The sequence below is a fragment of the Gigantopelta aegis genome, chromosome 10 (assembly GCF_016097555.1).
Source record: "Gigantopelta aegis isolate Gae_Host chromosome 10, Gae_host_genome, whole genome shotgun sequence".
Taxonomy (NCBI): domain Eukaryota; kingdom Metazoa; phylum Mollusca; class Gastropoda; order Neomphalida; family Peltospiridae; genus Gigantopelta; species Gigantopelta aegis.
The window spans coordinates 70,238,006-70,265,962 of record NC_054708.1 but is presented as its reverse complement, the minus strand read 5'-3'; the positions used below and the strand labels follow the sequence as shown (position 1 = coordinate 70,265,962).

The window sequence follows — 27,957 nt, the reverse complement described above, 5'->3', positions numbered from 1 at the left end:
AAAACTTATCATATGTACCAGTCTTTTAACTCAAACCAGTAAAAACTTATCACGACGAATGCCAATGATTGGCCAATATGTTTAATCAATTTCTTACAAAAATATTTACATACTTTACACCTTCAATATCATTATTAGAAACAAAGCAATATAAGTAGCCATATTTCACCTTTGAAAGGAATGTCCAAACACTCGTACAATATCAGAAAGGTAAATTTCTATCCAGAAAATATATCCCCAAAACATATTTTAGCAGCTGAAACACTTAAGGCATGAGACAGCAGTCACACATGTGTGCTAAATAATTTACTAAATGCAGCTATGATTATTTTAGTTCAATAAAGTGCTTTATAAAAACAAATTCAAACAATGAATTATTATAAATATAACTATATACCACTTTGAATTATAATAAAACATTTATGGCTAGATCTACCAAATTTAGCATCCATGAAAGAGTATTAGTCTAAATTTGTCTATGAATTATTGTCACACACTTCATTTCTGTTCCAGGTTCTGTCACAGTTGGAAACAGAAAACATAACAGCATCAAGCTTGAAGTATAATTGAATCTACTGAAAGTTGTCTCATAACCACGTGTACTGTCCCACTCCGTTTCCATTTCAGGTTTCTCCATAGACGCACAGAGACTACACATTTCCTGGAATAAAGAAAAATACCCATTATGACCATGGTTATTTATCTTTTTGTTTCAAATATTGTAATTAGTTTGACATAATATTTGTAAACAGAAATATTCATTGCATCAGATGAAACACACCTTCAAATGTTTTTTCTGTATGTAGTTATTTTCACTTTACTTTTAGTATCTTTTACAAATAATTAATTCTTTACCATTTTTAACAGTAATATTCATTGATGAAGTGATGAAAAAGTATAATTATACTTAGAATTTAATGTTACTTGGTTACCAAAAAATTGAAGTTTGTGTCACAATGTGAGAAATTATGGTACCTGAAACATTTTCTTTCAAAAAGGTATTTACAAATATAACAGACTTAAAAAGTACAAATTCTGTTTAATTTATTTCCATTGCATTAATACTATTCTTTTGTATAAAACTCATCCAGTCATATGCTAAACTCATTCAAATGATTTACATAAAAATAGATTTGAATAGTTATGCATTATCAAAATGTTTTTTAAAATCAACTTCAGCTATCAGAAACTGCTGAGTCATCATGATAAGCAAAACATAATTTTAAGTTATTTTGAATTAAATATGCATTGTCTTCTAAAAATAACGCTTCAGTATGATATATATTCTATCCAAAAAGTTAATAATGGGTGGATAAATAATGACAAAGCATCAAATACGTTTAATTTTATCAAAATGTGTCCCTGCTGTGAAGTTCTATATTTTCGCTTTTGCGGGTCAGTGGGTCAGAGTTACCTCCCTTGAAATAGTTTCGATGTCGAATTAAACTAAATTGCTTTTTTTTTTAAATTACCAAAAAAATATTTTTATGCTGTTTTATTATATTACTATATATATCTATCAATATCTCAGTGAAATCGCCCTTTTTGGGGCAAAATAAGACGTATTCAAAATTTCACTTGCCTCAAAAAAAGTCTTTTTGTAGTCGTTCAACTTCGGAAACAGGATATACATCAATCGGAAGGTGTGTACTTGTCATAACAACAAAAAAACCGTGCAAAATCGTCATCAAAATAAGCGTATTCTGGCCTTGAACAACACTACCAATTGTGAACCAAACTCGTGACATTTCGGAATATGGGCGCAGCTGCGCCCCTAGCGGCGGCTGCGGTCGCTACTGCTAGTAATAACTTGGTACTTGGTGATGCCTCGACCAGAAGCGGTCAGGCCCTTTATAATGGCCCGATGGGCAACCTAGGAATCGAGACACCACAGCATCGTAAAGGTCTAACATTAACGAACTACTCTCGATTCACTAATATCAAAACCTATATTAGCTCGGCCATTTACCTTTCGACCGACCGTTAAAAATTGCGCCAAAATTTCCTCAACAAAATTGCGCACCACTTTCTCTTTGGCATTAACGGCTCTATTCAAATTCCATAGCACCACCACCACCCCCACCACCCGCCTGCTACCGATTCAATCGGGCTGCTGGTGCTCCCTTGCACCTGCCAGTACAGGCGGTCCCTCCTTCCCCTCCCCCCCACCTTTCCTGTCTTGAACAGGCGTGAGCTACAACAGCTTGCTCTGAATGTGCACGTAAAACCCTATGACATGACATGACACGAAACAGTGAAGACACTTCGGCTTCATTCGGAAAATAAATTTTCAATTCCTACTCGCGGGCCTTTTCAGAACGAATCATATATTTATTTACGGATTGTTTAAAAAAAACTTTTGCGCACTTTGTTCCAGTTATGGAATGTTTTTATAATGTATGTGATTTTATTTTATGGTGTTTTTTTGTTGTTGTTTTTTTGTTTGTTTTTATCTTTCCTGCGAGGAAGTGCTGAGGACATATCGGATTTTTCGTTTTCCGAGTGCACCGAACATTACCGATAGTAGCCGGAAAATGTAAATCGTCTTAGAAAATTCCAAGAATAGAGATGGGTTTTCACGGAAATTTTGATGTAGGAAATTGTTTTTAAGTGGATGGTAGAACGACAACGAAACAACGAAAAGTTTATCAATCATGGACTCGATGATGGAGTCTGCTAGCCAGGAAAAAGTATTAATACACAACATAGACACAGTTTATCGACAATTTATTCTACAACATGTAAAATTTAGTCATCTTGTGTCCTACGTAGATTGTATTAGAGGTAAGAAAGACATTTTCAGTCCGTTCAAGGTGGATTAAAATTAAAAACGATATAAGTGAAACTGAAATATCTTTGAACGATTGTTTTTTAATAATGAGAATTGTGTTGATTATTTTATTGGTCGCCGGAAATATTTAAGAAAAGCATTTTGTAAGTTTGTACAAAATACGTAAATACATTATAATATTATTTATTCAGAAAACAAGCTACTTTTACTTTCTCCTTTAGTTAATTAAAGCGACAGACCGTATATTTTAAAGACTACGACGTATTTTTCACTATTAAAGTAATTTTTGATAATTTAAATTAGATGTGCCTACAATTTATTTAGAATATTCATTTTCGTACACCTTCGTTCAAAAGTTTAGGTCGAAATTACTTTCTTTTTTAATATTATTAAATAGTCTGATCCTCTCTTCTTTCTCTTATTTATTTTTGGACTTTCCTTCTAAAATGCTCCAAATTATATAAATATTCGACCGAGAATCAATTCTTTTTATTTTTGGCTTGTAACTTCTTCTTTTTTTTTCATTTAAATTCTATTAACTTTTTTTACTAATTGCTATTTTCAAAATTCTGCCCATTTTCAACTCTACCCCCCCCCCCCCCATCTTATCTAATTTCTTTTTGACCACCCGATCTAATCTAGCTAATGACTAAAATTTTCTTTATTAATTATATTAGAGATGCGCATCAAAATTTTAAAGGACCACTATTTAATTTTTGAATGTAAATTTTGAAATTGTCTGCTTAATTTTGTTTTCTGTCCCGGGACAAGCCCCTGGCCATCCAGAGACAGGCCCCGGGACTGACATGCTCAAAACTCTAGTGGTATATGCATGGCTGTTAACTGTCCGTCGTGAGACGGATTTCCGTCGTCAGAGAAATTGTGGAAATTATTTTTTCATTTTTTTTTTTTTTTTTTTTTAAATGAGAATCACTTCGGTCGTTTTCGGTTTCCGTAATGTCAACCCGATCACTTCAGCCGTTTTCTTTGCCCCACTGACCCCCCTTTAGGTACCTATCGGATGGTTATAATCTACCATACATTTTGGAAATTCCCAATCCAATATCAAACCTTTTCCCAATTACGACCCAACAGTTTCCCAATAAATATTCCCAAAGTTGCTCTTATCGCGGATACTTGAACTCATAATTTTTTTTTTTAATTTAGCTAATTGTATATTTAAAAAAAAAACTGACATCGAACACATTTCGTTTTGGTTTTCCGATCGATTACGAATATGTGACGAACAAGTGTGACCTGGATATGCAGATTAGTTTTATCCTGTTTTGATACAGTCTGTTGTGTCATAGTTTTTAGTAATAATGCCTACATTGTCTGATATAATACAGTTTTGTTTTAATTCATTCATTTGCGTTAACACATATTTGGGATCTATCGCAACACGTCCAATCCGCTATTTACATAGTCCGGACGGACGTAGAAAGTAAAGTATTGACTTAATGTGCACCCTGCACTATCATTTGCTGTGCTATTTTAAGCAGACGATCTTATTTTGTAAAAAGGTGTTTCGTACTTTTTTTTTCAAATATTTTATTATTATTTTATTTTTTTAAAATCATTTTTGGTATGGATTTTGTAATTAAAAAAACAAAACAAACGTTTCTACAGTAGTTGTAAATTAAGTGAAAAAAAACCTACCTTTAATTTAAATGTGCTACTCACTCCCTTTGAAGTAATGGCCGTACCCGATATCACATCATAAGATGAACAGCACGTGCGAGTTTGAACACTGTTACAATGTAATAGTTCTGCTGGGAGATATTAGATTGCGTATTATAGATATTGAAACTTAATAAAGTTGATCCGGTCAAATATAACATTTACCGACCAGCGGTATGTTACTTCTTTATTATTTACGATTGAATAATGGGATCATTCGAGAACTACGCAATGTGCACTAAGGAGAGTGGGAATTATGGGATGTGACAAAACGTAATTGGGGTGTGTGTGTGTGTGGGGGGGGGGGGGGGGGGGGGGTGGTGGTGGAGGAGGTTATTGTGCAACATAATGTTAATTCATAAAGTAAAATGCAACCAGTCATTGCCATTTTATTTTAACATATATGTATTACTAAAGACCCCAAAGTAAAATATGACACGGTCACAAAACGTTACAAGGGGAGAGGGGTATTGAAACTGCAAGATTTTGCGTTACGTATTGTTAAATGACACAAAGATCAACAAAGGACTATTCAACATTAGCGTAATGCAATATCAGACATTGGCTTTTACCTCAATTTTTAACGACCCCCTCCCACTCCCATAATGAATTTGCAATAACGCAAGGGCCACCCAATGTAAATGTATGCCCCCCCCCCCCCCAATCCTGGGAAATATTTACCTTTTTGCTTATTAATAACTTTAAAAAGGTTCCTGTGTCATATCCCACTACACAAGTGCCCCCCCCCCCCCTCCAATACAAAATCCTGCCTACGCCACTGATATTTCCATTAATATAGGTTCACTGCAGGACCCATCAAATTAATGTTTTTGTCAAATAAAACAAATAACAGGGTGTGGGATGGGAGATATACATGTTTAAAGTGGACTATCATTGTCATATAAAACATTACCATTTTGAATGCCCTGTACCTTGAAATTTCAGTCACAACTTTTTACTTTTGTTAACAGCCATGTATATGAGCATGTAAAAATTATTTGCACTCGCAATTTCACTTTCTCCTTTAGTTAATTAAAGCGAAAGACCATATATTTTAAAGACTACGACATATTTTTGACTATTAAAGTAATTTTCGATAATTTAAATTAGATGTGCCTATAATTTTTTATTTAGAATATTCATTTTCGTACACCTGAAGTGGTTTTGGTCATCCAGGTTTTTTTAATACCCAGAAATGTATTTTCATAATTCTAAAAACACGTTCGTCTGAGAAGTAACGGTTACTGAGACAAGCTGTAGTTACTTTTATAATGTATATCCCCATTTAAACATCACAGATTTTAGCTTCTCTCTGTTATAATCTTATCAAGATATGTTACGTTTGTAGATTAATTAAATTTGGTGTTAATTTTCACGGCTGAAACTAGGGTCTGTGTCTTTTAAATAAACCTTGTGTTTATATGCCGAGATTTATTTTAATGTACTATTTAGCATTGAGACAATCAAATCAGGATGAAATCCACTGTTTATCTAGAAAAAAACTACTTTCACCTTTAAAATCTAATTAAGCTCAAAGAAAAATAACATATTTTGCATTATTCCCCTGCAAATACATGTATACATATCAGAAATGGGGTAATCAGTAATTGTAATTTATTGTAATCGATTACATGTTTTCATGTAATTGCAATCATAATCAATTACAATGTTTGAAAATGCCAGTAATCGCAATTGTAATCGTAATCGCAATTGTAATCGATTACATAACTAATGTAATCGTAATCGGCGAATACTTTCATGATTACTCATAATTATTTACTAAACTTAGATATGTTTAGCATAACTCCAGTAACAGTGCCAATAGTTGGAAGCAGTACTGGTCATTCTCATAGTAGAACTATCATTTGCCTTGAGAAACAGGGGATCATAATGACTGGATTATCAAATGAATGTAATCCAGGGGATGAATACACCCATTCACATAATGGCATCTATCCTGTTTATGTTTACTATAAAACCACTTGAATGAATAGTGTTCTCGCAATGTATAAAAGGGTGCTGCACCCTGCTCCAGTTTTGTGTCCTAATTCATTGCTGTAAAAAATTAATAATATACATATATATATATATGTTTTTATAATAAAACACTTGCGTTCCTCTCAATGTATATACAGTGTTATCACGGGTTTGAATTCAAGTAAGAAACGCTTCACAATATCTCATTTTGTCACAGGTGTGAAAATCCACCAACGGTACCGTGGCATACTTTCTTTTCTTTTGTTAGTGGTTATGACTGCAGACAGGCAGCCAGCCAGTCGTATCAAGCTTGATTCCATAGGCAGTCATCCTCATACTGTCACAGACACAACCACAAATAATGTAACTAATTAAGCAAACACCCAGTTGAAAGTAGTCTATCAAGATAAACCTTGGTTTATTTCCCTTAAAATAGCTTAAAATATAAACACTTCTGATAAAACGTCCCGAAAGTTGATTTTAATTTCATTTCAACTTATTTACATGCTTATATCCAATTAAGGTTCAAGCACGCTGTCCCAGGCACACACCTCAGCTATCTGGGCTGTCTGTCCAGGACAGTGGGTTAGTTGGTTAGTGGTTAGTAAGAGAGAAGAGGGTGTAGTGGCCTTACACCTACCCACTGTTGTGTTAATGAAGTACATGTAGGTGAGGATGGAATGGCTATTAGGGTAAAGGAGGAGGCCATTCATTAAAATAAAACAGCTATTAAATATCTGACTTATAGTATGTTATGTTATAATTTAATACAATATCTTCTTAAAATCAGATAGATTGTGGACAGATTCCTTCAGGGCAAAGCTTGAAATGTTGACTCTAGATGCTGTCAGAATGCATCTCATATCACTTGTTTTTCTCAAAAATTTCAACAGACGAAAGGGGGAGGGGGAGAGTCAGCCCCCCTCTATCTCGCCCCCCCCCCCCCCCACAGACATGTTGCGGCTGCAAATAAAACCTACAGCTTTATCTCCTTTATTTTCATTTCAAGTCATTTCAAAAAATGTCTTACATACATGTTTGAACCCTGGGGGAAAAGCCCAGTTAAAATCCTTCAAGCAAACAATATATATGTACAATTCAACATAAAACATGTACTAAATAACCAGAGGACGAAACGTCTGGGGTATAAAACGGTAGCGTGTATGAATCGTTCAGGGACAAGACAAATTGGGTACGAAATGTCTCGTAACCATCAACAACACCTCAACACCTGACTTCTCCGTCACTATCCATTAACAATTAACCATTCACCCTGGTCTTCTGCGTTCAAGCTGTAATTAATCATGCTTTAGATTTAGAATCTGGTTGTGGTGATAAAAAACCCCGCTGTCTCGGTCTTCTTTGGAACCCCAGAGCTTGACAGCCAGTGTTGCTCCTTTCAGCCAGTGCTTTATCCTGGCTTCATCATAGAGGGGGCAGAATTGCAGGGTGTGCTCTGGGGACTGTGGTCCTGTTTGACATGGACATTCATCAGTGTCTGCCAGTTTCAGGTTGATTGAGGTGTGTGCCCAAGTTGGAATAGAATGGATAAAATATTGTTGACACAACAAATATCCTCTCTCTTCAAGACAATGTGCAGGGGGTGGGTTTTGGGGGTCGAAAGGCCCCACTGCTTAAGCAAAAACTAGGGAAACATGTCTTGATCCCCCCTATAAACTTATTCTCGCCACAGTCTAGACCACTCTGCTAAACAAAGTGTCAAAATAATCATATTAGACTCCAAAGAATTGTAGTATAAAAATGTGTTAATGTGTCTTTAATTAAGCATATACTGTACCAATACCAGCTCCCACCTAAAGAAAGTTTAACAACTTAAAATATAGAATTAAAGTAACTACACAACTTCTCTCTCACTAACCACTAACCCACTTTCTTGGAAAGACCGTCCAGATAGCTGAGGTGTGGGCCCATGACAGCATACTTATACTTTAATTAGATATAAGCACAAAAATAAAGATAAACAAACAAAGATACAAGCATAAAGCATATATTTGTTCCCTTTCTTGATTCCAACAGCAAAGGCATCACAGATTAACAAACTTGACAGACAGGGTGCGTACAAAGAAGCAGGAGAACTGTTTCTAGAACTATTGAAGAAATCGGATGATCAGGGCAGGTGGCAGCAGTTCAGAGATGCACTACAAGAAGAAGGTAACTTCATAAAAACAATAGCTCATGTGTGGTGGCCATCTTCGATTTAAGAAAATTTTGCTTAAACAATCTTATCAGAAAAAAAAGAGAGAAAAGAATCGGTCAAAACTAATCTTGGGAGATATGGGAGCCCATTCAAATGCAGTAAATATTTAAGTTGCCTTAAAAGAGAGAGAGAGAGAGAGAGAGAGAGAGAGAGAGAGAGAGAGAGAGAGAGAGAGAGAGAGAGAGAGAGAGAGAGAGAGAGAGAGAGAGAGAGAGAGAGACAGACATACAGACAGACAGACAGACAGACACACACACACACACACACACACACAGAGACAGACACACAGACAGACAGACAGAGATGACCACTATTGACTAATCACAAAAAAGCAAAGATTTTAGTTACAAAAATGTATGTGTGTGTGTGTAGGCCTACAATTATATCTGTGTGTGCATGCATGTGAGAATGTGTGGATATGAGTTATTAAGTTATTAATGCTATTTACAATTTCATAAATCAAGTTGCCTGCTTTAACAGGTTGCCTGCTTAAATATCAGTAATCAATTAGTAAATTTGCAGATTATTATTATAATAGGTATTCAGTATTATACCCATTTTTTTCTCCGACAAAAAGATGCTTTTGTGGAATATTTAAAAGTTATTTCATCAGTGAGTTAACTGATGTGATATTCTTCTTGTTCTTCTTATTATGGTTGTTATATTTATCATTCTTTTATTTATTTTTATTTCAGAATATGAACATGTAGTGACACTTCTGAATGGAGATATTGGCACAGAGAATCATAACTATAAAGTAAAAATTATTGAACTTCTTCAAAACAGCATAGCCGAAAAAATTGATGCAACAGAACTTTGTTATCATCTGAAAGGTAAAAATATAATTTCTAACACTGATGAAGAAGAAATTCTCCAAATTAAAGAGAATCATGGCAACATCGTAGCCTCTCTATATCTTCTGAATAACATCTGGAAGAAGAAGAAAAACTGGTTTGAGGAGTTTCTCAGTGTTCTTATTGATCTTGGATTGGATCATGTTGCTGAACTCCTAGATCCAGTCTATGTGCAAAGTAAGTGTTCATCAACACTGTTGGTCATCATAAAGTTTTGTTGTCTATAAAGCCAGATGCACATAACAGTGGAAAACATGGGTTTTTTTGTTGTTGCTGTGTGTGTTAAATTTTTAGAAACAAGAAACATTATTTGCAAGTGAAACATGTTTTGATAATCAACATAAGGTTGGTATGTACAGGGTTCGCAGCCCAGTACCGGCTCCCACCCAGAGCGAGTTTTAATGACTCATTGGGTAGGTGTAAAACTACTACATCCTCTTCTCTCTCACTAACAACTAACCCATTGTCCTGGACAGACAGCCCAGACAGCTGAGGTGTGTTCCCAGGACAGCGTGCTTGAAACTTAATTGGATATAAGCACGAAAATAAGCTGAAATGAAAATGATAATCAAATCATGTTTGATTTTAACATATAGTATGACTGGTAATCTAATTACGTGCAAAGAACAAATTCAGGTGATCTTCTGCCCATGAGCAAGATGATTTAACCTGGCTCCCAATCTAAAATAGGAGCCCATACACCTAGGGGAAAGTCATTTAATTCCATATACATTTTTTTGTTCAAAAAATCAAGTTTGGGTGCTGTGTACTAAATTTTGTATACGTATGTCATTATTTATTACATTTTATTGGTGTTTTTAGAAGTTTTAATTTATTTTTTTTCTGTTAATTATTTTGAAAAATATGGGTGTTAAGAGATTTAAGACTGCAGTAGTACACCACAGATGAAAAAGTAGTTATTTATACACAATATTTAGATAAATCCATACCTACATGTAGGTTCTGTAGTGTCGTGGAACTTATAGTGAACATTGTGGTCTGTCCTGGTACTCCTATGAGACACGCATGCTTAAGGGAGAAAACGAAACATCCGTCCAAGTAGCGTTGTGTTCATGTTTACGTTATATTTTCAACATGAATAAAACTTGTGTTTAAATACCAAAACGTGTTCCTATATGTCGACAGGACACTATAGGTTCTAATGTTTAAATATTTTGCTTAATTTATTTAATACATTAAGAGATGCTTTGACATAAATTGTAATGAAAAAGTAACAATGTTTTTAATATTTTGAGAGATTTCGTAATATACATTTTCCTTTAAAGCTTTTTTTATTTTACCATTAAAACCACTGACCCCAGATTTCAAGGAACGTGCCTTTTTCACATAAAATTCTATCTCATGGTCCATTTCTTGACGTGGTAAGGTAGCTTGCATGTCTCAATGACTCAGAGAGCTATGCCAGTTGGAGCATCAGCTCCTGGTAGAGTCACCTAAGCTGGACTAGTCAAAGGGTAGAGACTAGACTAATATAGACCGGACAGACAGAGGACGTGAATCAAACAAAAAAACTGTCTAGGAGAAGCAAACACCAAAATCAAAACTGGGCTGGAGAGGCTCAGAATCCTATTAAGGAAACTCTCCTAGGAGAAGGAAAACTCCAAACTCAAACCAAGTCCACTGAAGTCAGAATACATGGAACCGAAAGGAAATGTCTGTACATGCACCAAGCTCTATGATCATCATCATCACATCAAATTAGAAACATCTAAAATTGCCAAAATTGCCAATGTAAGCAGAACATTATAAGTAACATGTACATTAACAGTACAAAAAACTGTAATATGGTCAAAGGTTTTATAAACAGACAAATGAAGAGAATGATGCAGACGTAGCAATTTAAGCAATTGTCTGTCACCTAGCTGTAATGTTAATTTCCTGTTAAAACAGAATATAGAGCACACCACAAGCCAGGGCAAGTTGAATCAATGGAAGTGGACACAAGGACAATGGTGGCAGGTTCAATACAAGGTAAGTAACCATTTTGATGAGTGGGTGCAATTTAACTAAATCTCTGATCTGTTGATGTTGTGATTTAACTAAATCTCTGATCTAATGATGTCATGATTTAACTAAATCTCTAATCTAATGATGTCCTGATTTAGCTAAATCTCTGATCTGTTGATGTTATGGTTAACTAAATCTCTGATCTAATGATGTTATGATTTAACTAAATCTCTGATCTGTTGATGTTATGATTTAACTAAATCTCTGATCTGTTGATGTCATGATTTAACTAAATCTCTGATCTAATGATGTCACGATTTAGCTAAATCTCTGATCTAATGAAGTCACGATTTAGCTAAATCTCTGATCTGTTGATGTCACGATTTAGCTAAATCTCTGATCTGTTGGTGTTATGATTTAACTAAATCTCTAATCTAATGATGTCATGATTTAGCTAAATCTCTGATCTGTTGGCATCATGATTTAGCTAAATCTCTGATCTGTTGGCGTCATGATTTAGCTACATCTCTGATCCAATGATGTCACAATTTAACTAAATCTCTGATCTAATGATGTTATGATTTAGCTAAATTTAGCTAAATCTCTGATCTGTTGATGTCATGATTTAGCTAAATCTCTGATCTGTTGGCATCATGATTTAGCTAAATCTCTGATCTGTTGGCGTCATGATTTAGCTACATCTCTGATCCAATGATGTCACAATTTAACTAAATCTCTGTCTAATAATGTTATGATTTAGCTAAATCTCTAATCTGTTAATGTTACGATTTAGCTAAATCTCTGGTGTGATGATGTTATGATTAAGCTAATTCTCTGATCTGTTGATGTTATAATTTAACTAAATCTCTGATCTCTATGCTGATGTCATGATTACAGAATGTCTGATCTGTTGATGTTATGATAATGGGATCTCTGATCTGTGATATGATTACAGAATGTCTGATCTGTTGATGTTATGGCTACAGAATATCGGATCTGATCTGTTGATGTTATGATTATAGAATATCTTTGTTATGATTATAGAATGTCTGATCTGTTGATTTTATGATTACAGAATGTTTTATCTGTTGATATGATTACTAGGGGTGACTATTGCAGTCAGTTTTACTATTGCAATATTATTGCGATAGTTAAAATACTATTGTGATAGTATCGCAATTGTGATAGTATCATGTATTCTTAAATTGCTTAATAACAGTAATATGAATAGATATTTCGCAAAACTATTTACTTCAATCTTCCAATACGTATGTATACTGAAACACAATGAAAATGCAAAAACAACTGTTGATTGCAAATAACAACAAACTATTAATGATTTTATGGATAATGTAATATGACATTAATAACTGGTATTCATTCACATGGAAACATGACCAGTTATCATCAGTAATCGAGTTGCATTCGTAATGGAAAAGTTCAACCCCCCATATCAGTATCTGGTGTGTCCACCATTGGCCTGTGAGCATGCATGAAGACGACGGGGAAAGGATTGGCACAAACATCTCACATAATCCACAGGAATGTTCCTCCACTCCTGCAATGCCTGTGCAAGCTCAGCGATGTTACATGGTGGTAGCTGGCGGTGACGTACACAACGTCCTATCTCATCCCACGTGTTCAATTGGGTTAAAATCCGGTGAAACAGTGAGCCAGTTCATAACGGTGATACTGGCTTTTGCAGGAATGCCTGGGTAATTCTTGCAGTATGTGGATGGGCATTGTCTTGTTGAAACAGAAGGGGACCTCCTGGTCTTCAGTGTCGGCGCAAAAGTGGCTGGAGAACTGGTTTTAGATTAACGTCAACATAATGCTGGGCTGTAAGGGCATCATGGACAATGATGAGATCACTTCTGAAACCACAGTTGATTGTCCCCCATACCATCAGATAACCGCCGCCAAACCGATCATGTTCCCTCACACATCCATCAGCGTACCATTCATAGAGTCTCCTGTACACACGTGCTCTTCCATCGGCAAAGGAGACAGAGAAACAGGACTCATCTGAGAAAACAATGCTCCGGAAAACGTCTGGTGGATGATTACCATTCTGGAGCGCAAACTGTAGTCTCACAGCATGATGTCGCGGTGTCATGATGTTACCATTGTGCAGGCGTCTGCATCTGAGTCCAACCATTCCGAGTCGACGGATGACCGTCATCAGATGGATAGGCCTTCCATGACATTCTATCGTGTTGCTTGCTGTCATTGTCGCAGTTCTGACCAGGTCGAGGTCGATCACGAACACTCCCGGTCTGTTGATGACATTCAACAAGTCGTCCAATAGTTGATGGATGGACTCTGAAGGTCCTAGCAACTTGGCTTTGCGAAGTCCCCTCTTGAACCATGCCCAACGCTCGCTCTCTTTGTTCTTCTCTGAGTCGTGGCATTCTTAATGTGATGAAGAATATGACACCGTTACGTGACTTTTATATGTCCACATACTGGCATTTCACGTGCATTGCATGCAGCATGATTGAGCATGTAGTGAACGCATTTCACACCATTTTGTGTTTCTGCAATTGTATGTGTAATGAGAACAAAACCAGGATTAAAACCCAGACAAAAGTACCAGTCAATGGCTTCCTCTCATAAATTGTTATTTTAAGTCCAATAAATATATTTTTCATTAATCACAACAAAATATTGAAAAATATCTGTTTTGCGTTTTCATTGTGTGTCAGTATATGTATTGATGTATGAATATCTATTTATTTTATGTATGTCGAGGATGACTGCTGCATACATAGATATTAACGTATGTATGTATTGATGTATGAATATCTATTTATTTTATGTATGTCGAGGATGACTGCTGCATACATAGATATTAACGTATCTATGTATGTATTGATGTATGAATATCTATTTATTTTATGTATGTCGAGGATGACTGCTGCATACATAGATATTAACGTATGTATGTATTGATGTATGAATATCTATTTATTTTATGTATGTCGAGGATGATTGCTGCATACATAGATATTAACGTATGTATGTATGTATTGATGTATGAATATCTATTTATTTTATGTATGTCGAGGATGACTGCTGCATACATAGATATTAACGTATGTATGTATTGATGTATGAATATCTATTTATTTTATGTATGTCGAGGATGACTGCTGCATACATAGATATTAACGTATGTATGTATGTATTGATGTATGAATATCTATTTATTTTATGTATGTCGAGGATGTCTGCTGCATACATAGATATTAACGTATGTATGTATTGATGTATGAATATCTATTTATTTTATGTATGTCGAGGATAACTGCTGCATACATAGATATTAACGTATGTATGTATGTATTGATATATGAATATCTATTTATTTTATGTATGTCGAGGATGACTGCTGCATACATAGATATTAACGTATGTATGTATTGATGTATGAATATTTATTTATTTTATGTATGTCGAGGATGACTGCTGCATACATAGATATTAACGTATGTATGTATTGATGTATGAATATCTATTTATTTTATGTATGTCGAGGATGACTGCTGCATACATAGATATTAACGTATGTATGTATGTATTGATGTATGAATATCTATTTATTTTATGTATGTCGAGGATGACTGCTGCATACATAGATATTAACGTATGTATGTATTGATGTATGAATATCTATTTATTTTATGTATGTCGAGGATGACTGCTGCATACATAGATATTAACGTATATATGTATGTATTGATGTATGAATATCTATTTATTTTATGTATGTCGAGGATGACTGCTGCATACATAGATATTAACGTATGTATGTATTGATGTATGAATATCTATTTATTTTATGTATGTCGAGGATAACTGCTGCATACATAGATATTAACGTATGTATGTATGTATTTTTATATTTTGAATATCTCTATTGTATGTATGTCGGGTTTTGACTTAAACATACATATATTCAATGACGCACTGGCACAGGGGATATTAAAATCCTTTATTGCCTTCACAAATTTCCTCATGCCGTTACCGAGACCTGAACCTGTGGCACCCAACCGCCCGCAATTGTTAGGCCGGAACGCTACCAATCAGACCAACTACATATTGATGTATGAATATCTATTTATTTTATGTATGTCGAGGATGACTGCTGCATACATAGATATTAACGTATGTATGTATTGATGTATGAATATCTATTTATTTTATGTATGTCGAGGATGACTGCTGCATACATAGATATTAACGTATGTATGTATGTATTGATGTATGAATATCTATTTATTTTATGTATGTCGAGGATGACTGCTGCATACATAGATATTAACGTATGTATGTATGTATGTATTGATGTATGATTATCTATTTATAGATATTAACGTATGTATGTATGTAGGGGGCAGAGCATACCACAGTGGTAAAGCGTTTGGTTGATGCACGATCGGTTTGAGATCGATCCCCGTTGGTGGGCCTATTAGGCTATTTATCGTTCTAGCCAATGCACTATGACTGGTATATCAAAGTCCGTGGTATATGCTATTCTGTCTGTGGGATGGTGGTGCATATGGTGGAACCCTTGCTGCATTGGGAAAATGTGGCGGATTTCCTCTGATGACTGTGTGTCGGAGTTGCCAAATGTTTGACATCCAATAGCCAATGATTAATTAATCAATGTCAGGGTTTCTAGATGATGGTAGCCCCACTCCCATGGCTAGTAATATTCAATGTTGGGCTAGTAAATAACTACTATTGCCATGCCAGATGGCTAGTGGAATTTGTTTTTCAAATGTTGTAGTTACGTTTATTTTGTAAATATGAATATTCTGCCTCACCCCAACCCTCATTGTTAGTGTTTTAAGCTCTATCTCCCTCTTTAAGTGACATATCTGATTATTACTATTATTTAGTAAAATTGTATTAACTAAAGAAAAGTGGGGCTAGTGAATTTTTAATCATGGCTAGTATATTTTTTAAATCACTGATCCCATGGCTAGTGGATGTTATAAACATCTAGAAGCCCTGCAATGTGCTTCAATGGTGTCATTAAAAAAAGAAGTATGTAGGTATGTAGGTAGGTATGTATGTAGGTAGGTAGGTAGGGAGGTAGGTAGGGAGGTAGGTAGGTAGGTAGGTAGGTAGGGAGGTAGGTAGGGAGGTAGGTAGGGAGGTAGGTATGTAGGTAGGTATGTAGGTATGTTTTAATCTGTGTAATGTGTGTTTGTGTGTCTGTGTTTGTACTTAGTTATTTGTAATAATATCACTAGGTCATGAAATCATGTGACATGTCATAGATCATATTTCACTATGCATACTATCATAACTATCGATAGTTGAGCACCAATTGCAACAGTTATCGATAGTTCAATTAACTATCGATGCATTGCTATCGAGGCACTGACTATCGCAACATATCGATAGTTCGATGTATTGTTACGCCACTAATAATTACTGAATATTTGACCTGCTGACAGAGATCTTTAGACTCAATGATCTGTTAAGATTTGTGAATCTGTTGATTCTTTAAATGGTTGATTATCATCATCTGTTATTTTCAGACACCAGATTTATATATTAAGAGGTTTGTTGTAATACACTGTGTTTTAGACCACGGAGAGGCGTATACTTCAGTGAAGAACTTTGCTGACGATACATCTATTTTGGATGATGATGAAAACATCTTATCACAGACCATGAACAAGCAAGTCAGCATGTCATCATTAGACGAATCTATCCAAAAACTTAATATCAACCTGTGTGATTCAGAAACCAATGAAAAGCAAGAAAAAATAACTGGCAACAAGATAACAGGTAAATGCTTTAGGAATGAGATTCAGGCATATTGGAGCCAATTTTGGCCAGATAAATTAAAAAAATTTGTTTATGTATTTTCAATAGTTTTTTTTTTTTCTTATGAATCGCCAAAGACCACATAACTATAGGCCCATTCTCCACTAAATGTGCATTTCAAAGAGAGAGAGAGAGAGAGAGAGAGAGAGAGAGAGAGAGAGAGAGAGAGAGAGAGAGAGAGAGAGAGAGACAAAAAAAAGAAGAAGTTTGTAGAATGTAGATCATTGTTTGTTATTTTGATAGATATACGTGTCTTAGTGAAAGGAATCTGACAGGGTTGCATTGTGGAAGCCATATTTTGTAAAATAACTTAATATATATGATAGCACCACCCATTACGGTAAACAACATATACGTTACATGCTGTTTTTAGTAACATAAAGATGTATTCATATGATGTCTTCAATACAAAACAGGCGTTTGTTTTGTTTAAAAGATATGCCTAATTAGGACATAAATATACATATTTGAAACAGATCAACTTAATTACGATTTTAATATAAGAAATGATAATTCTTCCACCTTAATCTGGATAAATGTTCCATAAAATCAAGGGCGTATTGTGATGAATATAAGATATTTTTATTGTAAAAAAAAGAGAAAAAGACTACAATTTTTTTGTCAAATATTACTCCAAACTATTTTCTATGCTTCTATAATATGTTCTTTGCAAGTTACAAACAGTGGCTGATTGCATAGCTACTGTCACATGGTAAGGTATCTGTATCAAAACAAATATTGAACCAATTGTCAAAATTATTTTAACTAAACGATTTGTCTATAAGTGGTATAATTAACTCCTTAAATGCAATCCATATTTCACCTGACTTTGATGGCAATTTTAAGATGATCTGACACCGAACTTTGTGCTTTGATATGAAGGGTATGCATGTATCCATACATGGCAATCACTGAATCCCCCACACAAGGTGGAAATCATTTGGATTCTCATTATCTAGTTGGAATGCTGCCGACAAGACCTCATGTTCTGAAGTGCGGCTGTTTCACAAGATTGTGTTGTAGATCTGAACAGAGCTTGTACTGTACCCACCCATTGCATGGATGACATACCTCACTGTAGCAAGTTGTCTAATATCCATCTATCATATTCTGTATATTGGACAGCAGGTAACTTTATTGTACCTGGACTTTATTTCTCTAAACAGTGGTATTAATCAGCAGGTGCATCAACTGATCAAATTGGAATCGTTCAGGGGGTTTATTTTTCATTCTCTGTGGGATTTCTGCCTGTGTTTTAACCAGTCAAAATAAAATGAATTACAATGAGTAAAGTAAAATCCAGTACAAATGAAATTACATTAGTGGTACGTACACTATCGACCAATATAGGCATTATTATTATTACACAAAGTTGTTACATTATAATAGATACGTTACCACAACACCAGACAAACCGATCAGATAACTGATTTCATTAATTTAATATTACAGCTATTTTTCTTTTATGTGTACAAGGAATATGAAAACAAATGATATAGCATGCATGTCATTATTATATAACAAGAAATAGACAGGAATTTACCTCATTGATGCAATGATTACACTTGATTTTAATTAGACACAAAATATATCTGAGCAAATTTGTTTCAAACACTAGATCTTAGTTCTCAGATTTATCCTGGAACACTTCTAGCTGACGCGTAATCACACCAAAATCATGATAGGCAATCTAAGAGGTGGGATTTTTTTTTTGGATCACATATCTGGTTGTATTGTATTTGGCCACAATTATACAATTTCTGTGAATTTTACATATGTATGGCCACTGCACAGTGTATGCCCATATATATTGAATGCCTACCATGGGTGCTATGGATAAATAAGTGAAATGGCACTACATAATAGATACAATGGATGTATCCATGACAAATGTAATATATCTGTTTAAAATCTTACGTAAAACAAAAAATACAGACGCTATACGTTCTTAACTATATTTTATGATTAAATTGAGGTTTTAACTGGATGTACTATATATTCTGTAAATGAATTAAGATTCAACCTGCACACATTGTGATCTACATCCAGTTATTCTATTCCGGTAATGTGGATCTACGCTTACAGATATGTTACAGTAACGTATCTATCATGGAATTTGCGACAGGTGTTATAAAAAAATTCCAAAAATATTTCCCCTTGAAACTAACAGCAAATGATGTTCAGTGGTGTTACTATTATCAGACCAACCAAAAAACCTTTCGTTCTAGATACACGCAGGTGTGTTTGACAACTACAAGGTAGGTTACAGATGGTCCCCTTGCTTGGTGAAATTCGCTAAATACAGCTATTCACTGACACATTGTCGACAAACTGGGGGACTAAGGAATATATAAACATTATCACAAAGATAGAACAAGTATATGTAGTTTTTGGTCCACTTATGACAAACATAACACTAAACATTGTCTTCGTTGTAATCATTTGTATTGAACTATGAAAGGTATTCCGTTAATTTATCAAATGATTCAAGCGAGTAATGCATGATGAACTCAATTAATCAAAAGTAATTTAGCAACTAGAGTAAGCATCATTTAAAATAATAATTTGTCAGTTATTTACCTATCCAGTGATACATGTACACAAATATACTGCTGGAAAGAAATAAAGGAACACATGGTATTGTAGATGAAATTTAATTCAGTACTAGCATAGTAGTGTCTGTATTACACACACAGTTGTAATGAGTGGTTGAATGTCAGTAGTGTTGAACTGATGTCTGTAATACACGCAGTTGTAATGAGTGGTTGAATGTCAGTAGTGTTGAACTGATGTCTGTAATACACGCAGTTGTAATGAGTGGTTGAATGTCAGTAGTGTTGAACTATTGTCTGTAATACACGCAGTTGTAATGAGTGATTGAATGTCAGTAGTGTTGAACTGATGTCTGTATTATACACAGAGTTGTAATGAGTGGTTGAATGTCAGTAGTGTTGAACTGACCGCCAGTAAGACGGTCTACTTCTGACAACAACAGTTGAAGGTTTTAGTTGCAGTCTTTACTTGCTGATAGTATTTGTGTCATCTCTTATTTCTTTCCATCAATATATTTGACAACTACAACAAAATACTCATATCTTGAACATTTATCTCTTCTGTTCTTTTTAAAATAGATGAAATGAATGTAGAAACAGAACTTGAAGGCCATTGCAGCGATGAAGAGAATGTTGACATAAATGATACAGACATTACTGATGATGATGATCCGTCGGCTCCCAATGTCAATGTTCCTTCCAAAACACTGCAGCTACGTCCTTACCAAGAGGAACTGGCCACCTTGTCTCTTGCAGGCAAAAACACCATCATTGTTGCTCCAACAGGAAGTGGAAAAACTATAGTAGCTGTCAGGATTATGCAAGTAGGCATATACACATGGTCTTTCAAAAGAGATGTCAGGATTTAACACAAAGGGTCATTAAATTAGTTTAGGTATTAATTGTATTAAGATACAGGTGTTCCAAAATAATTGTAAGCCTTACATCATATTATTATTAATATTCAAAATCTTCTAAAAGAAATGAAGGAATTTACATTAATTTACAGGATCATCCAAAAGTTTATTATTGAAAATATATAATGTTAATATTGTACAATTAAATTCCCATATAAAAATAAACAAGAAAACGTTGTTTAAACGGAAGTGGTTAGAAAAGGGTATTTCTCAGATTTGCGATTTTGTTAATGAAAAAGGTGAATTTTATAACTTAAAAGAATTTAATGAACTATACGAATTAAATGTGTGTTTCTTAGAATACTACGGAGTCATTAATTCACTCAGGTCATACTTAAAGAAACTGAAAATGACACGACTAGAGACAAACATATCTTTAGATGACTCGCCTGTTCAATGTAAACTCTGCTGTCCTGAAAGGCTCCAAATTATTTTATTATACATTAATGTTTTCTGATAATCGAAATACGCTATGGCAAAATGGCAATGTCATTTCACCATGGAGCTTAACTGGTCTACTATTTATTTAAAACCATCTATAACCACGCAGGAAACAAAGTTAAGATGGTTCCAATATAGAATAGTACACAGAATATTGACTACTAACACATTTGCCTATAAGTTGAAACTTGTTGATAGTGAAGCGTGCAGCTTTTGTCATAAAAGTAAAGAATCTATAATACATCTCTTTTGGGAATGTGATATTGTTCAAGAATTCTGGAATACATTTTTAAATTGGTTATTGGCATCTTGTAATCATATAAGTAACCTAAAACTCTCTCTTGAACTTGTTATATTCGGACATAAGAAGCACATTAGGACAGACACCGTTTTTGATCTCTTATTACTTTCAGCAAAATATTTTATATATCGATGTAAAGTCCAACAGATACAGCTAGACATTACACATTTTAAATGTGAAATTAAACAAAGCTACATTGTAGAAAAACATATACACTTCAGTAACAACAGTATCAATAAATTCTTTACTAAGTGGTCCATGTACCATTCTCTCTTTGAAAACATAACTTGATAATTCAAGTATTCGGTTATTTATTTACTTATGTATGTTGCACCTTCCTTTTCCCCCACAACCAACAGTTCATACGTTAAAACATGAAATGTTAGTAAAATAGGATCGCAGAACTTTGCAAGACTGCACAGGAAATCAATATTTTTCTAATTACTATGTATATACATATATGAAATATAAAGGATCTTTTTAACAGTAACTACGTTTACGTCTACGTTATGTGTATGTGAGTTAGTGAGTGAGTGAGCGTGTGTGTGTGTGTGTGAGCGTGTGTGTGTGTGTGTGTGTGAAGTCTTTTCTGTTTTCTTCTTTTTTATTTTATTTATTTATTTATTATTATTATTTTTTTTAATTATTATTATTATTGGTTTATTTATTTATTTATTTATTTATTTATACTTATTATCTTTATTCCCGTATTTACTCCCTCTTCTATAACCTAGCCTGACAGAAATCATAACATTTTTTTTTTTTTTTTTATTATTTTATTATTACATTTATAAACCATAGTGGTATCATTTGTCTTGTTTTGCTTATATGATTTGTATAGTTTACATGTATTAATATGAAAGTTTACTTACAATCTAATAATTATGTCAGGTATTGGAGCTGTCCGCGACTCATGTTTTGTCCTCAGCATGAGTTGTTTGTCATGTAAATGAGGGACTTGAATAAATATTTAAAAAAAAAAAATAATAATAATAATAATAAAATATTGTACAATTATTGAATATTCACTGCACATAAACTACACAGAATACTTTATAGTTGAAGGATGTTATTCAGTGTTCTCGCTGGGTAAAAATTAAAGGAGGGCGGCCGCGCAGCACCACACCCTTAAAAAAAAAAGTTTATATGAAATACAAGCAGACTCGTCTTTTAACTGAACCGAAGATGTTATCGGTCTGATATTCACTGGCAGTTCCGGTTTTGCTGAACCGATCAAAGTTTTAATATTATTTTAATAAAGATTTCAAGACATACGAAAAACAAAAAAAGAAATTTGTGTAATCCCCTAATGTCGAAAATTTTTTTTGTTATTCCCATCATCATCGAATGAATCGATCGCTGTGATAAAATATTATCGCCAACTGATAAAAAGTAGTTTTGTTTTTGTAGTGGCGGTGTATATATTATTTGGCACCCAAGATGAATGATTTTAATGCCAAATACTACCACTTCCATTGATTTTATAAGCGGTGATATCCCCCCCCCCCCAAAATGAAAAGTTTACATTATGTTATAAGAACTGCTGAATAAACAGAATGACAGAAGTGACAGAAAGTAAAAATCGTCAGTTACAATCAATTATATCTGCAACTGAGGACAAAATATCAGACGACAGTTAGTGGAAACAAAAGATAGAGTGACCGTTCTGATCACGTGACAAATTTGGCGCCAAATAAGTGGGGGTTTTCCAGTCGGAGATTGCCGAAGCCATAAAAAATAAAAATGTTTTCATTGCTCAAATAAAATTATAACTTTTATTGTTTGTATTAAACATACAAATGGATACAGGTATAGGACAAAATAGAGGCTGTTAAAAATACTATTAAATTATGTTACGGTAACCGTCGTAAATGTTTCGTCAGTAGCTTTTTCGTACACAACACGGCTTGTTTCCTTTGATGTCCAGTGGGCAGACTGATCATTGTGGGGTTTTTATGTGTGGAAAAAAGTGTGCATTTGGAAATAGCGAAGATAGGTGCTGGAAAATATAGTATGGTGCTGGAAAATAAAGAGGGGCGCAGAAAAATAAAGGAGGGCGGAGAACGTGAAAGGAGGGCGGTAAAATGCAATAGCAGGACGGGCCGCCCCGCTTAAATGGAGCAGCGAGAACACTGTTATTGATATACTTGATGTAAGGGGCTTTTAAAATTAGTTTTTTGATAAATAATATCATGGAATTTGTTTTAATTTGGACTTGTGGACATTGATAATTATTTTCTGAAAGTAACTAATGAAGGCTCGCAAAATGAATGTTTTCACTACATGAACAAAATATAGAGGATAATAAATGAGTTAGCAGTTATTATCAAATGTATGTTCCGAGTCAAATAATGTTCAGTTGTCGTGAGCTTTTGGAAGTGACAACTGAACATTATTTCACGAGGGATATAAATTTGATAATAACGTACTGAATTCTGTTTATTACCTCAGCCATATTTTTATTTTAAGAACCTTCTATTTGTATTATGACCACATTTATATAAAAACAATATGGACAACTTTACACACTATTGCTATGACTTTGCATTTTATTCATAATCACAGATGATTTTTAAAAACCAAAGTTCTATTTATTCTGTCCAAATACTGTAATGAATTCTATTAAAATATCATTTTATTACAAATTTAACAATAAAAACCGAAAGATGGAAATCCAAATGCTTTTAAGTTCATGACATCATTATGTATGTTTGCCAAATCATGATGAAGTCACATTTAGTACAGGCAAAGTCATTGGTTTGTAAGTATAACATTGTCCAATAATACTGTACATTGCACCAATGTATAATAATTTCTCAGTGAGAAATTATGATTTTTATTTTGCGGTTAGGAGTGCTCACTGGGGTAATAGAACAATTTAACCGGTTTCAAAACCATGATTTTGATAGATTAGGATAGTGAAAAACAAATATTTATTTCACCAAAACGTGACTTTTATAGTTTTTATCATGCACTCTTTGACTTTATTTTTCTGTTCAGAATAGTAATTTGTTTTGTTACAGGTTTTCTACCAAGTTTTTTTTATATTCACATGTATATCAGAACATAATACATAAATTCAGTATAGCATATCATTAAAGTTAATTTTGAATAAATGATGATAATTGTTTTTGAACAGGAACATTTAAAGAAAAGGGGAGTAGGTGTGAGGAAAATAATATTTCTTGTTAACCAAGTGGCTTTGGCGAAGCAGCAGTTTGATTCCTGCAAAGAGTACATGAATGCTGACTGGCCACTTCAACTTGTCAGTGGTGACACACAGGACACAAACAAAGTTCCACTGAAAGACCTGCTCGATAGGTACGACTGTGTGTTTGTTTGGTTTGAATCAGCTCAGTATCCACACAATGTTGTTTCATTAAAAATTATGTTATTATAGGATAATTGCGAAAATTAACATGTACAAATGTAGGATGGAGTTGATAGCTTGTAGAATGTTGTGTCTACACTCTACGACAGTGTTTTAAAACCTTGGAGATTCTTGAAATTCAGGAGCAAATATAGGTACATTTGAGAGCGTGGTCAGAAATAATAATAATAAAAAAAAAATCTCATAAATTTTGTACAGCTTTCATACATTTGTCATAATCTCTATGAATTAATTGTATTTGTTAAATAACATTTAATATATATTATTTAATTAGATGCACATCTATAATAATAATAATTATTATTATAATTATAATTATAATCATAACAACAACAATACCATATTCACGGATTGATTTAATTTTGACTAATTAGTATAGACAGACTGTAATAATACCATGATATATAGTGATTTTTGACTCTTTATACAGGCTGACTGATAGCACTGATTATAATTCTACTTTCTAGAAACAAGATTCTGTTTTTAACTGCTCAAATACTTCTCGATGCCCTGAGAGACAAGGAAATTGAAAGCCTGTGCACAATATCCATGCTGATATTTGATGAGTGTCACCACACCAAAGCAAGGCACCCATTTAACGAGATCATGCATCTGTATATGGACTTGAAGTTTGGAGAAAATGCAGATTATATCAGACTTCCTCAGGTATAACATCTGTTTAAAATAGACCACACAGTCAAGTTTTTACCTGCTTTATCCCCCCACCCCACCCTCCTGTCCTGGAATTAGCCACTGGCGATGTCAAGAGGTTAAGTCCAAGATGGGCATGCCTGAACCTTCAGTGGATATGGGCATGTAAAAAGAGTTCCCATCCCATCAGTGTTTTGTGCCGTATAGCACACCAGATGCTTTCAGAGACAGTAGACATTATTATCAGACAGGGTAAAATATTTTCAGCAATTACAGCTTCTTATACACCCATTAGAGAGAAATGTATGTGATACTTTTAGTATCACATGTGTTGCATATCAATTTAGACACCAATGTCCGTTAGATACCATTTATCTCATTAGATAGGTTATAAAACAACTGATAATAACTGGTATCTAAAAGCCATGCACTCATGTAGTATTCTCTGTTTATTTTTAAAACCATTAAATTACTCATACATTTCATGTCAAATAGAAAAAGTACATGTAAATACCTCAGACAGTAGAGTCAGTGATTTTAAGTCCGATATTGCATACAACAAAACTTTTTTTTGACATCCGAGAATTCTGAGTTTCTCAAAAGCATGTTATGAACATCATTATGAAAATATGCATACACTTTTGGTGCAATTATAAATTTTACACTTTAACAATATTATTATCCTTTGAACTCTGTCTTGTACAGAAATATGTTCAGATTTGTCAGATCAGTCTTTAGAGTGGCGGTCCTCCTCCAAACAAGTTTGGAATGATGTAAATGTATCATCATTCTAGACAATGGGGGTCGGTGATCATGTCAAAACATGCTAGCAGGGAACATTTTGTTCAGTATCACATTACAATTTACTACACAAGTTTCAGAGATTGCTATACAATTTTAAAACATTAACCAGTCGTTGTTCCTAATCAAAATTTGGAAAACAAAATGTTTCCCTGCCTTGGATTCTGTCTTGTGCTGTCAATGTGATATGATTAATTTTTAAAGAGAAGCTTTTATTTCTCGGATTAAAAAACCCTCAGACTAATATTTTTTTTCTATTTAAACACATTTATTTCACAGATTGTAGGTCTGACTGCCTCTGTTGGAGTGGGTAAAGCTAGCAGCCTTGAAGGTGCTGTGACCCACATCAAGAGCCTGTGTGCTAATCTCGATGCTGAAACCGTGGTAACTGTAGAAAAGAATGCAGAAAGTCTTGCTCGGTTTGCCAAGGTTACTGACGTAGGTAAGATTACTATCCACACAGTTCAAACAAGGCTGAATTTATGAAGCCTGCTTTTATTAAATGCAGGTGTTTAAGCATTGTAAATGTATGTATGTATGCATGTATGTATTGATGTATGAATATTTATATATTGTATGTATGTCGAGGTTGACTGTTACATACATAGATATTAACGCACTGGCGCAGGGGATAATTAAACCCTTTCTGGCCTCACAAATTGTCCCATGCCATTTGCTGGGACTCTAACCTATGGCACTGAATCGCCCACAACTTTGCAGACTTGCCACGATACCTTTTGAGCTATTGAGGCATCCATGTGTGCGTGCGTGTATGTATGTATGTATTATGCAATATAAATTTGGCTCATTGTGTTCTAATAAGCGGAGATGGAAATTCAGGGTTCTAGAATATTTTTTTAATTCACTTGCCATATAGGGCAAGTGGATTTGAAAATTCACTGGCCATGATGAAAAATTCACTTGCCCAATTTTAACTGCTGATAAAACAAAAAACCCAGTAAATTAAAATAATTAACTTTTAAATGTATATTTTTCATTCTGAGATTATGTTTAATCAATTTGTCAATTTACAATATGCAAAATTTTTTCATCAGTTTAGAATAAAGTTACATATTAAGAAACTCCCAAAAAGTAAAAAGATACAAGAACCTTTATTAGCATAAATCTATTACAGTTTACGGCTTACCCCTCTCACCCCCCACACACACTGTTTAAGTTCCTTTGAACTTCAAAGAATAAAAGAAGACGATCAAAAGTTATCAACCTTTACTGTGCACTAGTGGAAAAATCAACAAGACCGGAAGTACGTCATAGACGTGTGTTACCAACTATGGTAGACCGAATGTATCATAACATCCCCCTTTTTTTAATAAATCATCTGTAATGACTTTAAAATTAAACACTGCTAGTGTTTGCTTTTTAGAGTCCAGATAGAACAGAACTGTTCATAACCACATAAATTTTAAACATTAATGAGTTTGTTGATTTAAAATCCAGATATAACTCCTTCACAAAGTAGTGCCACAGATAAGTAAATGCGAACACAATAACAGTCTACTGATTAAACCCATCAAACAGTTAGTGTTAATTTCTTTAGATATACAAAAAAT

At 34.1% G+C, this 27,957-nt stretch overlaps 2 protein-coding genes across 3 annotated transcripts in view; one reads left to right on the top strand and one right to left on the bottom strand.

The window, feature by feature from the left end:
* LOC121382732 overlaps positions 1 to 2,031 on the bottom strand; it is a 33,219-nt gene extending 31,188 nt beyond the window's left edge. Inside the window, exon 1 of the mRNA XM_041512289.1 lies at positions 1,970 to 2,031. The gene's annotated coding sequence lies outside the window, so the exon portion shown is untranslated. The remainder of the gene's footprint in view (positions 1 to 1,969) is intronic.
* The window catches only part of LOC121382731 (antiviral innate immune response receptor RIG-I-like), a 47,334-nt gene continuing 20,960 nt past the window's right edge, over positions 1,584 to 27,957 (top strand). Inside the window, exons 1-9 of one of the 2 annotated variants that reach the window (XM_041512287.1) lie at positions 1,584 to 1,904; positions 8,486 to 8,620; positions 9,362 to 9,697; positions 11,432 to 11,512; positions 17,090 to 17,293; positions 20,464 to 20,708; positions 24,683 to 24,864; positions 25,402 to 25,600; positions 26,666 to 26,828. In XM_041512287.1, coding sequence (XP_041368221.1) covers positions 1,757 to 1,904; positions 8,486 to 8,620; positions 9,362 to 9,697; positions 11,432 to 11,512; positions 17,090 to 17,293; positions 20,464 to 20,708; positions 24,683 to 24,864; positions 25,402 to 25,600; positions 26,666 to 26,828 — 1,693 coding nt within the window. In that variant the 5' untranslated portion in view covers positions 1,584 to 1,756. Of the gene's footprint in view, positions 1,905 to 2,579; positions 2,785 to 8,485; positions 8,621 to 9,361; positions 9,698 to 11,431; positions 11,513 to 17,089; positions 17,294 to 20,463; positions 20,709 to 24,682; positions 24,865 to 25,401; positions 25,601 to 26,665; positions 26,829 to 27,957 lie in introns of those variants that run through there. The other variant, XM_041512288.1, reaches the window with a different exon arrangement.